Consider the following 13,468-nt stretch of genomic DNA (forward strand, 5'->3'; position numbering starts at 1 on the left):
CTACCGAGTGAAGAGCAAACCTCTCACTCGGGGGCTTAGCTGCAGCCCAGTGCTCGCCTAAGCTATAAAAATCCTACCGAGTGAAGAGCAAACCTCTCACTCGGGGGCTTAGCTGCAGCCCAGTGCTCGCCTAAGATATAAAAATCCTACCGAGTGAAGAGCAAACCTCTCACTCGGGGACTTAGCTGCAGCCCAGTGCTCGCCTAAGATATAAAAACCCTACCGAGTGAAGAGCAAATCTCTCACTCGGGGGCTTAACTGAAGCCCAGCGCTCCCCTAAGTGGATTAAGGAATAAGTCGACTGCAGTGAGCGTCTTGCTTTGAACCTGCAAAAGACATTTCAAGCCAAAAGCAATCATATTCAAACATCAAATTCAAGTTCGGAACGATACCTAAAGGAACTGAAAGTGCTCAGGCGCTAAGCCTGTTAAGGTTTATCGGTTACAACTCCACTCGGCATACCGAGGCAAATTTAAAGCGTCGAGCTTAAAAGAAGTTTTTTACTCCTCCTGTGGAGGGCTGGAAGGTGCAACAAACTCATCAAGATAAATTCCGTCTGCGATCCGAGTGGCAGCAGCAATGAAAGTTTCCATAAAGGACCTGAAGTCATGTTTCTTGGTGTTGGCCACCCGGAGGGCCGCCAGCTTGTCTTCTCGCGCATCTTTGTAGTGGACTCGGGCCAGACACAGAGCAACATCTGCACCGCACCGAGCCGAGGACTTTTTCCACTCCTGCACTCGACCAGGGACCGTGTTCAAGCGAGCCATCAGCGACTCGAGGTCGTTCTGGAGTGTCTCCCTGGGCCAGAGCATTGAGTCGATGCGAGATGTGGCGACCTTCAGCCTTGCAAGATAGTCCACGACAGCTGCAACACAGGACTCCAGTCGGAAAACATTCATGGCAACTTCGTCGTTCACCGGAGAATTGACAGGGTCAAGGTTTGGTTCCAGCCGGCTAGTCTCTTCTTCAAAGTCTTGACAAAATTCTGCAAGGGCGATCACCGAGTCAAGGCAATGGTCGAATGGAAAAATCACAGTTGAAAATGATTGTTTAGCGTAGAGGTTTACCTTCAAGCATAAGGAACAGCTTCTTGGCAAGACCATTCAGGAAGGCCTCCAGATCATTTTTCTTCCCAAGAGCAGATTGGTATTTTCTTGTTCAAGCTTGGTGACTGAAGCTAACTTCTCGTCAGCAAGCTTGATCCTCTCAGCTAGTTCAAGGTCTTTTTTCTGTTGGGCCTCCTTCACCTTACCTGCAAGTTACAGCAAGATCAGATTTTGAAACAAATAAAGGGAAAAAGCAGTCGTCGAGGTCTCACCAAACATACCTTTGGTCTCCTCCTTTGCCTTCGTCAGATTCTCCTGAGCCAGCTTCAAATCCAGCTCGAGCTGAATGTGCTTGTTTTCCAGCTCAGTGTAGCGAGCCGCAAGGTCACAGGATCTCTGGGAAGAATCAATCGACTAAATGTCAAAGATAATTCACTTCCGAGTGGAACAGGAAAAATCATGCGTCTCTAAGACTACAGCCGAATACAAGCATTCGACCGTAGTCTCGGGGACTACACCCAGTGGGTGCACTCAGCGTGCCCCCACTAATCCTGTTGAAGACAGAATCGACTAGTCGACCTCAAAAAAAAACAAGATGTATTCTTTAAGACTATAATCGACTGAAAGCAGTCGACCACAGTCTCGGGGACTACACCCAGTGGGTGCACTCAGCGTGCCCCCACCGGTTTGCGAAATGCAGTCGCCATAGTCGAATGACGGAAAGACTGAACTTATAAAGCCTAAGGCCGACTGCCAGCAGTCGACCTTAGCCTTGGGGACTACACCCAGTGGGTGCACTCAGCGTGCCCCCACCGGTTTGCGAAATCCAGTCGCCATAGTCGAATGACGGAATGACTAAACTTATAAAGCCTAAGGCCGACTGCCAGCAGTCGACCTTAGCCTTGGGGACTACACCCAGCGGGTGCACTCAGCGTGCCCCCGCTATCACGGAGTTTAAATCGACACACCCAGTGGGTGATTACTATAAATTCTGGAAAGAAAATAAGCGGTGGTCGACTGACCTGAACATTGCTTTGAAGGGCGGAACTGGCGTCGTAAGCTGCCTGGCTCGCATCCCGGATGGTCTTCAACTGCTCCATCATGATCCCTGCCTGGCGTATCGCCTCCTTTGCGGCGCCAGCTTGGTCCTCTGGGACGTGGTGCATCGTGAAGAGGGAGGGCTGCAGAGCACTCGTCAGTGGATCTGCGAAGGACACAGTGTGTCGAGTGGTGTTCTCCTCCTCCGCGACCAGAGTCTCAGGCACCGTCACATCCTGGGACACCCTGCCGGCAGACGCTTTCCTACTCCTTCTGGGCTTCAGCGGTTCCTCATCTTCATCATCATCAGGGAGAGTGATAACAACATTGGATGGAGCTACAGAAAAGAATCAGAATTAGAGATCATGAGTCAGTCGACTAGAAACGGTGTTAAGAGTATAGTACCAGGTTTTGAGGTTGCTGCGTCCTCCATCTCATGGTCGTCAGCCCGGGCTGAGGTCTCAGAAGTAGCAGCACTGCAACTCCAAAGAGTCAGTCGACTAACTCCAGCGCCAACCAGAGATAATGTTCGCACAAAACAAGAAGACTCAAGCAGCATGATTACCCTGATATGGTGGGGATGGACACCTTCATCTTCGGCGGGAGCTTGGTCGGCTTTGACGGGGCCGCCCTGGGCTGCTTCGACGCCTTTTCAGTCGGCGCCGGAGAGGTGGTCCGAGGGCGCTTGGTCGACTGTGTAACAGTCGCAACCCCCTTGCCACGTTCAGTCGCAGGGTCATGGACAAGTTTCGACCGCCTTTCCGAGCGCGGTGGTGTGACCTCCTCCTCCTCCTCCTCTTCCTCGTCCTCATCGTCATCATCATCATCATCATCATCATCATCATCATCCTCAGCGGCGTCCGAGTCCCACTCCTCCTCCTGGCTCTCGCCCCCGCTCGCTTCTCCCTCCTCGGTCGGAGCCTGTGCATTGGGCATCGAGTACAGCTCAGTGAGGGCCTGATAGACATCAAGACAAAGATCAGTCGACCGATCGGCAGAGAAAACAGAAATAAATGTGACGAGAATACAATGGGAAGTGGAGCAGACATACCTTGTTTGGATCACTGTGGCAGTCGAGTGGAGGAATCCTTCTGGCTCCGCGAGGGTTATCCTTGTTCCCAGTAACAGCGGCCATCCACCTTTCCAGAGTGGCATCGTCGACTGCTTCTGGATTGACCCGAGTCACATCCTCAGTCCCGCAGTACAACCACATGCAATGGCTCCGGAACTGAAGAGGCTGGATACGACGCCTAAGAAAAACCTCCAGGAGATCCATACCCGTCACTCCCTCCCGAACCAACTGAACTACACGCTCCATCAGCATCTTCACGTCAGCTTTCTCCTCCGGAATCACCTTCAGAGAGGAGGGCTTGTTCACTCGGCCCATGGTGAACTGAGGGAGTCCACTCGACTGCCCCGGCGTCGACTGATCCTGGCAGTAGAACCAGGTCGACTGCCAGCCTCTGACTGACTCGGGAAATGTCATGGATGGGAAGGTGCTCTTGTTCCTCACCTGGATCCCCAGACCCCCACACATTTGGACAACTCGGGTTTTTTCGTCGCCTGGACTCGCCTTCTTCACGGTCTGAGAGCGACACGTGAATATGTGCTTGAACAAACCCCAATGCGGTCGACAACCCAGGAAACTCTCACACATGGACACAAACGCGGCAAGATAGGCGATAGAATTCGGGGTGAAGTGGTGGAGTTGCGCTCCAAAGAAGTTCAGGAAACCACGGAAGAAAATGCTCGGCGGCAAAGAAAATCTGTGGTCGACATGGGTAGCCAGAAGCACGCACTCACCCTCTTCCGGCTGGGGCTGCCACTCTTTCCCCGGAAGCCTCGCAACTCCATGAGGGATCAGGCCCTCGTTGGCCATGTCGAGGAGATCCTTCTCCGTGATGGTCGACTGGATCCAATCTCCCTGGACCCAGCCTTTCGGCAGGCGAGATCTAGACGAAGACCCGCCACGACTGGTGGATCTCCCCTTCGTCTTCTCCGTCGCCGACGCCTTCTTCGCGCGTTCCAACGCCGCCGTCTTCTCCTTGACCATGGCTGCCGGCGGGACGCGTGAGGAGAAGTTGTGCGGAGGCGAGAGCGAGCGCGTTGGGCGGAGACGAAGGGAACAGAGGGAGAATGCTGAGGCACTGTTCAAAAAACCCTCGCCGGGCGCATTTATAAGATCCCTTCCGAGTGGATGACAGGTGGGCCCGGTCGATCTAATCATATCCTGAACAGTTACGCGGACGCGATACGTGGCGAAAAAAGCGGCGCGGGGACCGAGGCGTCTATGCCCTGTCCCGTCCGAACACCGCGGTCCGCCCCGCTTCGCGCGCTTCCCCAAATTTCGCATCCCGCGGAATCCGCGAACGGCAGATCGGTCTGCCAAACGCGGGATTTCCTGCGATCCGTCGCTCGGAAATCGACGAAGTCCAAAAGATCACTCGACGAAGGAAAAGAATGGATCGAGTCGACTGAAGAAAAGTTGCTCACTATCAACAAAGAGATTTTTTTCAAAACAACACACGACCAGTATGCGAAGGCTAATCGGAAACAACATCAACTCCTTCATCACTCGAGCGTCAATCCATTCGGGGGCTAATGATGGAGTCATGTACCTAGGGTAGGGTCACAGACCTGATCTAAGTACCCTGTCCAAGGACACCCTTAGAAGAGATCACCTTCCAGTCGACCTACGAGGGACTCACTCGACTGACTTGAAGGACTCGACCACGAAGACTCACTCGACCACCAGAAGGTCAAGAGGCACTCTGCACTGCAACGGTCTGTAATTAAGTAGACTTTATGATAGTAAAGACACTTTATGTGGGGCGTTACCAGTAACGCCCCGGACTTAATGTACCTTAAACCCTTCATTACGTGGGTTGGCTGGGGTCCTGGCGCACTCTATATAAGCCACCCCCCTCCACAGGCAGAAGGGTTCAGCACCCTGTAATCCATATACACATAATCCACTCGACCGCCTCCGGGCTCCGAGGCGTAGGGCTTTTACTTCCTCCGAGAAGGGCCTGAACTCGTACATCTCTTGTGCTTACAACCTCTCCATAGCTAGGACCTTGCCTCTCCATACCTACCCCCCACTCTACTGTCAGACTTAGATCCACGACAGCTGTCCCTGGTGGACCCCTGACCGGCGTCGCCAACGCGGGCTGGTAGCGGCGGCGCGTCGTCGTCGTCGCTGTCGCAGATGACGACGGCTCCGCCTTCATCGCGGCCGCGTCGGCGCTCCGCGAAGCGGCGCACTGGCGCTCCTTCGCCTTCTCCAGGCGCTCCTTCTCCATCGCTATGGAATCCCTGCGCGCCCATTCTAGGGCCGCGTCGTCGTCTCGAGCTCCGTCTTCACCGGCGCGAGCCTCGGTTCCGTCTTCACCGGCGCAAGCCCCGGCTCCGTCTTTGGCTTGACAAAGCACGGAGGAGGAGCCGACGAGGAGGCGCGCCGGCCGCCCTCGTTGATGACGATGTCGGCGCTGCGAGTGCGCCGGCCGAGCGGCGTCTCCGCCGCGGGCTCGGCATTGACGCCGAGCAGGGCCGGAGTACCAGAGGAGTGTGAGGAAGATCGCGAGGAGGAAGAAGAGGAGGAGGACCCGAACCTCCTTGGCGCCTATGGCCCGGCGCATCGGTGGTGCGCCGGGGCGGCCACCCTCGCCGGGTACGCCAACGGCGGGTCGTTGCCGCCCTTGAGGTACGTCAGCACGCCCTCGAGTGTGCGGCCGGGGACACCCCACCACAGGTGGCGCCCCTCGCTGTTCTTCTGGCCGCCGACCATCGGCGCGTCGTTGGTGGACGCCAACCGTTGCTGCTGGCGGCGCTCGAAGTACGCCGCTCAAGCCGCGTGGTTGTCGACGGCGTACTGGGGAAGGGAGAGCTGGGTGTCGGTGAGGGAGGCGCGTACGACCTCGACCTCCTCGGCGAAGTATTTGGGCTTGACCACGACGTCGGGCAACGGGGGAACGGGCACTCCCCCGTCGCTGAGTCTCCACCCCATCGCTCTGGCGCGCATGTCCGGCGGCGCCGGGATGTTCGCCTGGAACAGGAGCCAGGACTCCTGTTCGCGTAGCGAATGGCGGCCGAAGCCGTTGGCCGCTGCCTCGTCTCCGGGGAAACGCTCTGCCATGGCGACGGGCTCGGGAGAGGTAGAGAGGGAGAGGGAGGGGCTGGGCGGCGGCGCTCGGGAGAGGTAGAGGGAGGGGCTGGGCGGCGGCGAGGGGCGGGGCTGATGTGGGCACATGCGAGTGAGGCCACCGGCTATATAGCCACGCCGCGCCCGTGTGAACGCGTGCGAGGGAGGGGAGGCGTCGGCGCGCCGTCCCGTGACGCGCCGCCCGTGAGGAATCAATGGCAAGGCTGACCGGCGGCAGCCTTGCCATTGATTCCCCGCGGGAACCGAGGCCGTTGGGGGAAGACGAGGCGCCGTGTCGCTGACGCAGCTAGCCCGCGGCTTTTTCGCGCCAAAACAGCTCGCCCCGGCACCCTCGGGCGCCCCCCATCGCGCCGGGTTCGGCTTGGGTCCGCCGGCGCTATTTTCGGGCCAGGCCGGCGAAAATCGGGCTCTTGAGACGCGACTGGACCGTTTTTTCGACGCCGATGCGAGAAAATCGCCTGGGGAGGCCTTCCTCGAGACGCGGCTGGAGATGCTCTAAGGTTTTAGTTCCTTGGGAGTCTCCTTGATATCAAAATCTTGCAAACTTCAAACTTGTGTACTGTGGGTAGTGCAAAATAGTGTTGATCGGTGCTTGTGCGAGTAGCTCCTTCTGTAAAGAAATATAAGAACGTTTAGATCACTAAAACCACGACAGATCCTGCGATATTTTTCATTCCAATTTCGAATTTTGTGGTTTCTGCTCACCATTCTTTAGTCCCTTCACTTTGTTTCCAAAAAATATTTGGACGCCGTTTTCGTGGCTTTCTTCAGACACGACAGGCAGGTCGAGTGGTCCGTCAGAAATCTGCCCGTAGCGCTCCGCCCCGGCCCTGCCCCGCCGTCGCCGTCACGCCGCCGCCGTCCCACCACCGCTCACTCCCGAGACTCGGACGGTCTCCCATCCGCGCTCAAAGCCTTCCGAAGCGACGCCGTCGCGTCCCAAGGAGGAGCTCCACTTCGTGGCGGCGCTCCTGGTGCTGGTGGATCTCTCGGTCGGAGCCACGAGCATGGCGCTCGGCGCCCGCCTCCCCCTGGGCCTCGCGCTGCTCGCGGCCCTCATCGCCGTCCTCCTCCAGCTCTACCGCCTCAGGAAGCCGGTGCGTTCGTCTCCCCCAAAATCTCCCGCTTCCCAGAGTCTGAGGCAGAGCTCGCTTGTTTATCTACTCTGCGAAGCTGCTTTGCTGCTTGTGCAACTAATTCAGAAGCTAAATTGCAGACGAACGGCTTCTTTGTCGATTAGACGTATCAATCGGCTAAGGGATTTGATCTAGACGCTAGGCATCCGTGCTGTATCAGGGTTGCAGCTTATATGTGGTGGAAGGGATGGGATTCAGTGTAACTGTGTAGTGGACTTCTGATTGGAGCTTCCTCTACCTTTATCTTTGGATTTAAGAAACAAGAGGATTTAAGGGACGTGGCCATTTTCGAGCTATAACTTTCTGAAGTTTGGAGGTCGAAAAAGTTTCCTGAGATTGTAACACCCTTTTTCTCTTCTCATATCTGCTGCAATGTGCAGAGGTTGTGGACGCTGGAGGAGTTGTCGATATACAACGGAACAGATGAAGGGTTGCCCATATTGCTTGGTATTTTGGGGTATTCATACTTCTTTCTCTGCCTATATTGCTTCGTATTTTAGTAGAAAAAGATGTTCAATCTGTTCACTGGTGAATGCTAATTTAAATAAACCTACCTATTGCTTCAGCTGTATGTATGGTGTATTCGCTTAGTTCCAGCTTCTTGGAGTATATGTGAGCTTATCTTGCTTCTTTTTATTTGTAATGCAGCTCGGTGTTTGATGTCACAAAAGGAAGGTCACATTATGGCCCTGGAGGAGGCTATCACCACTTTTCGGGCAGGTTGCCATTTTATACTTCTGCTGTGTTCCAAATTCTGTTGTCGTAAACAGAACATTTCAGTTTTGTAGTTTTACGTATTTCCATGCCATGTTTTGTTACCTCTATGCAAATCATGTACGTACAATTTCAGAAATTTCCGCTTTAAACTTGAAGAGGTCCTACTTTCACGAGGTAACTGGATCCAGAAATGAACCTCAAAGCACTATTTGAATTTTGGGGGTCGAGCATTTTCCACTAGGAGTATTAGCAGTCTTAGCCCAGTTGATGGTAATTTAAACTTCGGGTGCTGGGGCAGGGGCAAACAGAGACATAGCCTAGTCTATGATCAATTTTAATTTTGACAAATTTCAGTAAGCTTCCCTCATTTTCCTTTATTGTTTTATTCTGATAGTAAAACGGCATTTCCTTAACAGGGACGCATCACGAGCTTTTGTTTCTGGAAATTTTACAGGTAAGATCATTCATCGTATTGCTGGTTTGTTGCATTTGGTAAATATGTTTGGTGATCCTGAATTGATGCTGGCTGTACTGAGCTGCATTTTATCTTTCGGAGCCTCCTTGACCTTCATCAAATTTACACAATTGATTTTTACTGCAAGCATCATAGTATACAATATATTTGAATTGTTTTTGGTTAGTTTTAGCTAAAAATCAATAGTTCATCCAACTACATATGGGACAGGGGAAACAGCAGCAGAAAGCATACTATATAACTTATCGGTCATGATGATGGAGCAATATATCAGTGAAAGTACTTTGATATTAGGATCAAACTAGTAGTATTTCTCAAGGAACTGTGACGCTACATAGCTCGACTCTTTTTAAAATAGGTTTGTACTACTTGTTAACGTAACTCTATTGCTTGTCGTTTTAAAATATAACTGGTCTTTGGCAATTGTTAACAAATCTTCATGTTAAATCGAGCTGCATCATGATAGTCTGGACTCACCAAAATAAGTGTATAGATCTTAAATTTTTCCTCAAATTAAGATGAGAATTTCTAGCCTTGAGAGCGAAACCATGTTTTAATCGTATACTAGGTATTATGTTTAGTTCTGCACTTCTGCATTAGCCCCATTGCTAAATCAAGGATCTTACATATGTATCGTCTCTTCAGAACTCATGCTTGGCTTAACTGTCTAGTACACCATTCTATCTCGACTACCTAGAAAGCTGCTCAAGGTGGTTAAATTTAGCTGACTTTTTAAATCAGGAGTGGCCTGCTGGGGACAAAAATGAGGAAAATAAGTCGCATGTCAGGTTAATGTATTTGCACCCTTGAGATATGACATTTGGATCCAAGCTGAGATAGAAGGGCTTGGATCAGTAGCTAATTAATCATAAAGTCAATAGGGAGGTTTGGTTGAAAATCAATACATAAGAGTACTGAATCAAGAAAAAATCATTAAATTATGTTAGTTGATTCAGCCTCTATATAGTGAAGAGAGGTGGCCGTGATATCGTTGCAGTCATAGATAACATGGAATTAACTTTTTAATATGTTTGAACTGTCACTGGCGGTAATTGTTGTGTACATCCATCAAAAATAAAAGAAAACCATCATAGTGACAAAGTTCATATGAACTGGCAATAGAATAACCACTTCTGTGCTTGAACAGGTGATGGGCTGACAGATTCTTTGCAGGGTTTATCTAGCATGGAGGTACAAGCATATCTTACCAATGATTTAATTGTATCCATAATGTCTGTACTGCTTACAACTTCTCTGTAGAGCTACTGAGCTAAGATTGTCAGAGTGATGTTTTTAGAGAACAACTACAGTCAAGCATGCACTACTAATTATTTATTCATAATATTTTTACAACTTCAATTTTATCTTTAGAGCTGGGTGATCAAAGATAAAGATGATTAGTATTAGTATAGTTAAGAAGTACTAGATGGTTAAGAATATTGACAACTTCAATTATAATGCGTACAATGGAGTTGTAGGCCTTTTGCTTCAAATTTCAATGTACCAGCTAGTCAGTTACTGAACCTGTTTCTTATGTTAATGTTATTAATAGTTGGATCTTCTTACTTGTCATTGCATGGAAGTAGCTCATAGGTGCTAATGTGTAGAAAATATGTATGTCAACGCTGAATTACTGAGTAAATAATGAAAAGGTCGGCAGCTCGCTACAATCTTAATCGTGTGTATATTTTATTGAGTAATACTGATGAAGGCCGGTAACTTGGTACACTGACTGAAGTACTGAACATAACAGACATTCTAACAAATATATTTATTTTATTTTAGAGGTGTTCCCTTCCTTGTTGCTGAATTGTTTAATGTTATATGGTTTTCACTTTCTTTCAGGTAAATAGCATTGTTGACTGGAGGAAATTTTACGTTGAGAGATACATGTGAGTTTTTTTCATTGCTGGTTGATCAAAGTTGCTTCTATTTTGTATTTTCGCGGGATGTGAATAACTCAAGAAGCTGATCTCTATTCTGTTCAATGTTTGAATGACTGTTTTTTTTTCTTCTAAAACCTGTTACTCAAATTGTTTTGTTTATGTTAGTACATATATGCCTGTACAATGCGAAACATGTTAGTTTGTTGTGGATCATTTGATAAAAAGCTGACCTGGTATATGATGTATCCTTGGTAATATCCTAAATACATATTGCAGATTTGCTGGTAAAATTGTTGGACGCTACTACGACAGCGAGGGCAATCCTACAAAATATCTGAAGGGTGTGGAGATGAAGGCAAAAAGAGGTGCTCAGCTTCTTGAGAAGCAGAAGAGGGAGGAAGATAAAATACCCAGCTGTAATTCAAAATGGAGTGAGGCAGAGGGTGGAGAAGTAAGCAACCCATTCAACTGATTTCTATCGCTGCTGCTCTCAGTTTACTCAATCTTCTTTCTTAGATGGCTCGTGAATAATTTGGTTCTGACCGAAATTCATGGAATTTACATTATCTGGAGCATGCTTAGTGCAGCAGTTCTGCATACAAACATATTGCACCTTGGTAGGGCAGTAGTGATTTAGGGCTTATTATGACTCTTGCGGGTAACCTTCCAGGCATCCATGTCGGGTCAGTTGCTTCTGGCATTTGCCACGAGTGACGGTTTTGTACTAACCCCATAGTTCGTAGTGTAACTACCATTTCTCGGCCTGACAATGGCCGAGTTTCAGCAAGCTGGCTCCAAAATGAGTCATGGAGTAATATTTTTTTTTTCGAGGAAACAGCAGGAGCTCTGCCTTTGCACTAAGAAGAAGAGAATTGACTCATGGAGTAATATATAGCAAATGAAATAGCACAAGAAACTACTTGTACTATTGATGAGAATGAGCAGTAACTTTGTGCAGCATGTTGGCACTGCTCACAAAACCCAGTGCATGTGGGGCTACTGTCCACTGAACTGTCTCCCGCATTTCTTCTCGTCCTTGCTTGGAGAGAGCCTTAGACCTACTGTAGCGACCATATCTTTGATGGGTGCTTGGCAGTGGGTATTCCAGGCACACTTGCTGAACCTAGTATGCCGGTGCTTCTCTGTAGACGTGGAACCTATGACTTGTGGCTTTCCCGGGGGGCCTGCTAGTGCTAGGCCCATAAATTCGATAGCAGTAGTACATGTAGATATAGAACATAAGAGCTTTGTCTTCCCTGGGGGCTTGCTAGGCCCATAAGCTCGTTGCGAGTATCATCGGTCGAATTTATTACTGGCTGAAGCATTTCCACACAGCACCAACGCAGAGTTGAACGGTTGTTTCCCCCGCAACAGAGTCTGAAATTCTGAAAGAAGCGGTTTTGTGCTAACATCACATTTGGTCAAGCGTTAACCTGATGATTTCTAGGGAAACCTTGACGTTTTATTAATGGTGTGCAGGTTTGGTGCGAGACAGGGTACCCGAGGTTAGTGAGGAGGCCGGGCGACATAGCTCTGACGGGGCAGGTGAGCCAGCGGTGCGCCTGTTTCCAGGAGCGGGAGCTCGGGCGGCCGGGGCTAGTGGTGTACCAAGGCTGTGATTACCACTCCACATCGTGCATAGTCAAGTAGTAGTAGGAGTAGAATCTACGCTTCTCTTTCTCCATGCATGCAGTTTTTTTTTTTGCATCTGGCTTTTTTTTTACTCATTGCCAGACCAGTAATTCTACGGTAGAGCACAGTAAGCAGATCCAAAGGCACCAGCCACACACCATGATGATGATCTCTGTGGGTATCCGGTGCAATCGTGTTGCCACGACATGTTTGGCAGCACGAGTGCAACTTTGACGACGGGCTCGTTCGTAACTCTGAGTCTCGGTCGATTCGTCGCAGAAGAAGAAGAAAAACTCTGACCTGTTTCTCTAGTTTTTTGCGTCTGAGCCTGAGCCTGAGCCTGAGCCTTCCCCAACGCTATAGTACTTTGGTCTGCATGCATGCTAGGGCCTGCTCGGGCAAAGGAGCACTTCCTTTTTATGGGGCTTGGTCGATCAGCAACAAAACACAAGCAAGCCATACCATCTCTCGCTACGACGCCCGTGAGCTTTCGGATATGCTCGCTTGTCGATCTTTTTCCGTCCAAGAAGGAACATTTGTTTACCACACACACATACATACATATACTTACAGTTCTCCTGCACTGCACAGTGGGGCCATGCCATTACCACAGGCTGTCGTCGCCCCATTACTCCCGGTCCGCCGGCAGGCCCCACGCACCTCGCTCGTCCCTCTCGCCCGGACAGACATGGCCGAATTATTCACGGGGGAGGGAGGGAGGGGTTGTGCGTGTGGCACCTGCATCACTGCGCTGCGCTGCGCCTGCGGTGGCTGCACGGCACGCATCGCCTTTCTTTCTTCGAGCAGGGGCAAGGATGGCGGCCGGTGCATGCATGATGCGTCACACCGTATGGGTCCGTGGCAGGGCTTGCATTGCCCATGGCATCATGGCTGGTGGTACTGTGTCTCTCTCTCTCTACACACGGCGTCCGCCCCAGCCCCAGTAGTGGTGGCAGCCGCTGCGCTGCATGCACCTGCGAATCGAATCATTTCCTCTCCTCCCACCGTTTTGCCGTCCCCTCTCCTGCCCGGTCATACCGCACGGAGCCAGCCCGAGGAGAAGAGGATGCGCCTCTTTGCAAAGGCCATGATGGCTGCGTCCTCGAGTGGCCTGGATGTGTGCGCGATGTGACCACTCTCCGGCTGCGCCCACTGCCCCTCCCTCCGGTGCCTACTTTCTTTTCAGTTCTTGATGAGATGGACATGTCTGTCTGCGTGGCGCAGTCGCACGTTAGATAGACGAGATTCTGGCGCCGTGAAAATGTCTTGAAATGCGGCGTGGGATCTCGAATATTCTCTAGCTTTGGCCGAGATACTGCTGGGATCTCGAATATGCGGCGTGTACGGTGTCTATGGTTGTTTTTTTTTGTCAATTT

The 13,468-nt window shown here is 50.7% G+C and overlaps 1 protein-coding gene across 1 annotated transcript; it reads left to right on the plus strand.

Annotated features, from left to right (window-relative positions):
* Positions 1-7,021: 7,021 nt before the first annotated feature.
* On the plus strand, positions 7,022-12,403 carry LOC119284844 (membrane-associated progesterone-binding protein 4-like). Its single transcript, XM_037564010.1, has 8 exons — positions 7,022-7,343; positions 7,763-7,839; positions 8,031-8,102; positions 8,516-8,553; positions 9,722-9,765; positions 10,420-10,466; positions 10,737-10,911; positions 11,940-12,403. Exons 1-8 carry the CDS (start codon positions 7,254-7,256, stop codon positions 12,108-12,110), a joined length of 714 nt encoding a protein of 237 aa, XP_037419907.1. The 5' UTR covers positions 7,022-7,253; the 3' UTR covers positions 12,111-12,403.
* The last annotated feature ends 1,065 nt before the right edge of the window (positions 12,404-13,468 follow it).

This window comes from Triticum dicoccoides, chromosome 4A (assembly GCF_002162155.2).
Source record: "Triticum dicoccoides isolate Atlit2015 ecotype Zavitan chromosome 4A, WEW_v2.0, whole genome shotgun sequence".
NCBI classification, from domain to species: Eukaryota; Viridiplantae; Streptophyta; class Magnoliopsida; order Poales; family Poaceae; genus Triticum; species Triticum dicoccoides.

Coding starts and splice junctions, on each gene's coding strand:
- LOC119284844 (XM_037564010.1), top strand. CDS start 7,254: ATGGCGCTCGGCGCCCGCCTCCCCCTGGGCCTCGCGCTGCTCGCGGCC. Junction 10,467..10,736: donor TTTTACGTTGAGAGATACAT/GTGAGTTTTTTT, acceptor TACATATTGCAG/ATTTGCTGGTAAAATTGTTG. Junction 10,912..11,939: donor GTGAGGCAGAGGGTGGAGAA/GTAAGCAACCCA, acceptor AATGGTGTGCAG/GTTTGGTGCGAGACAGGGTA.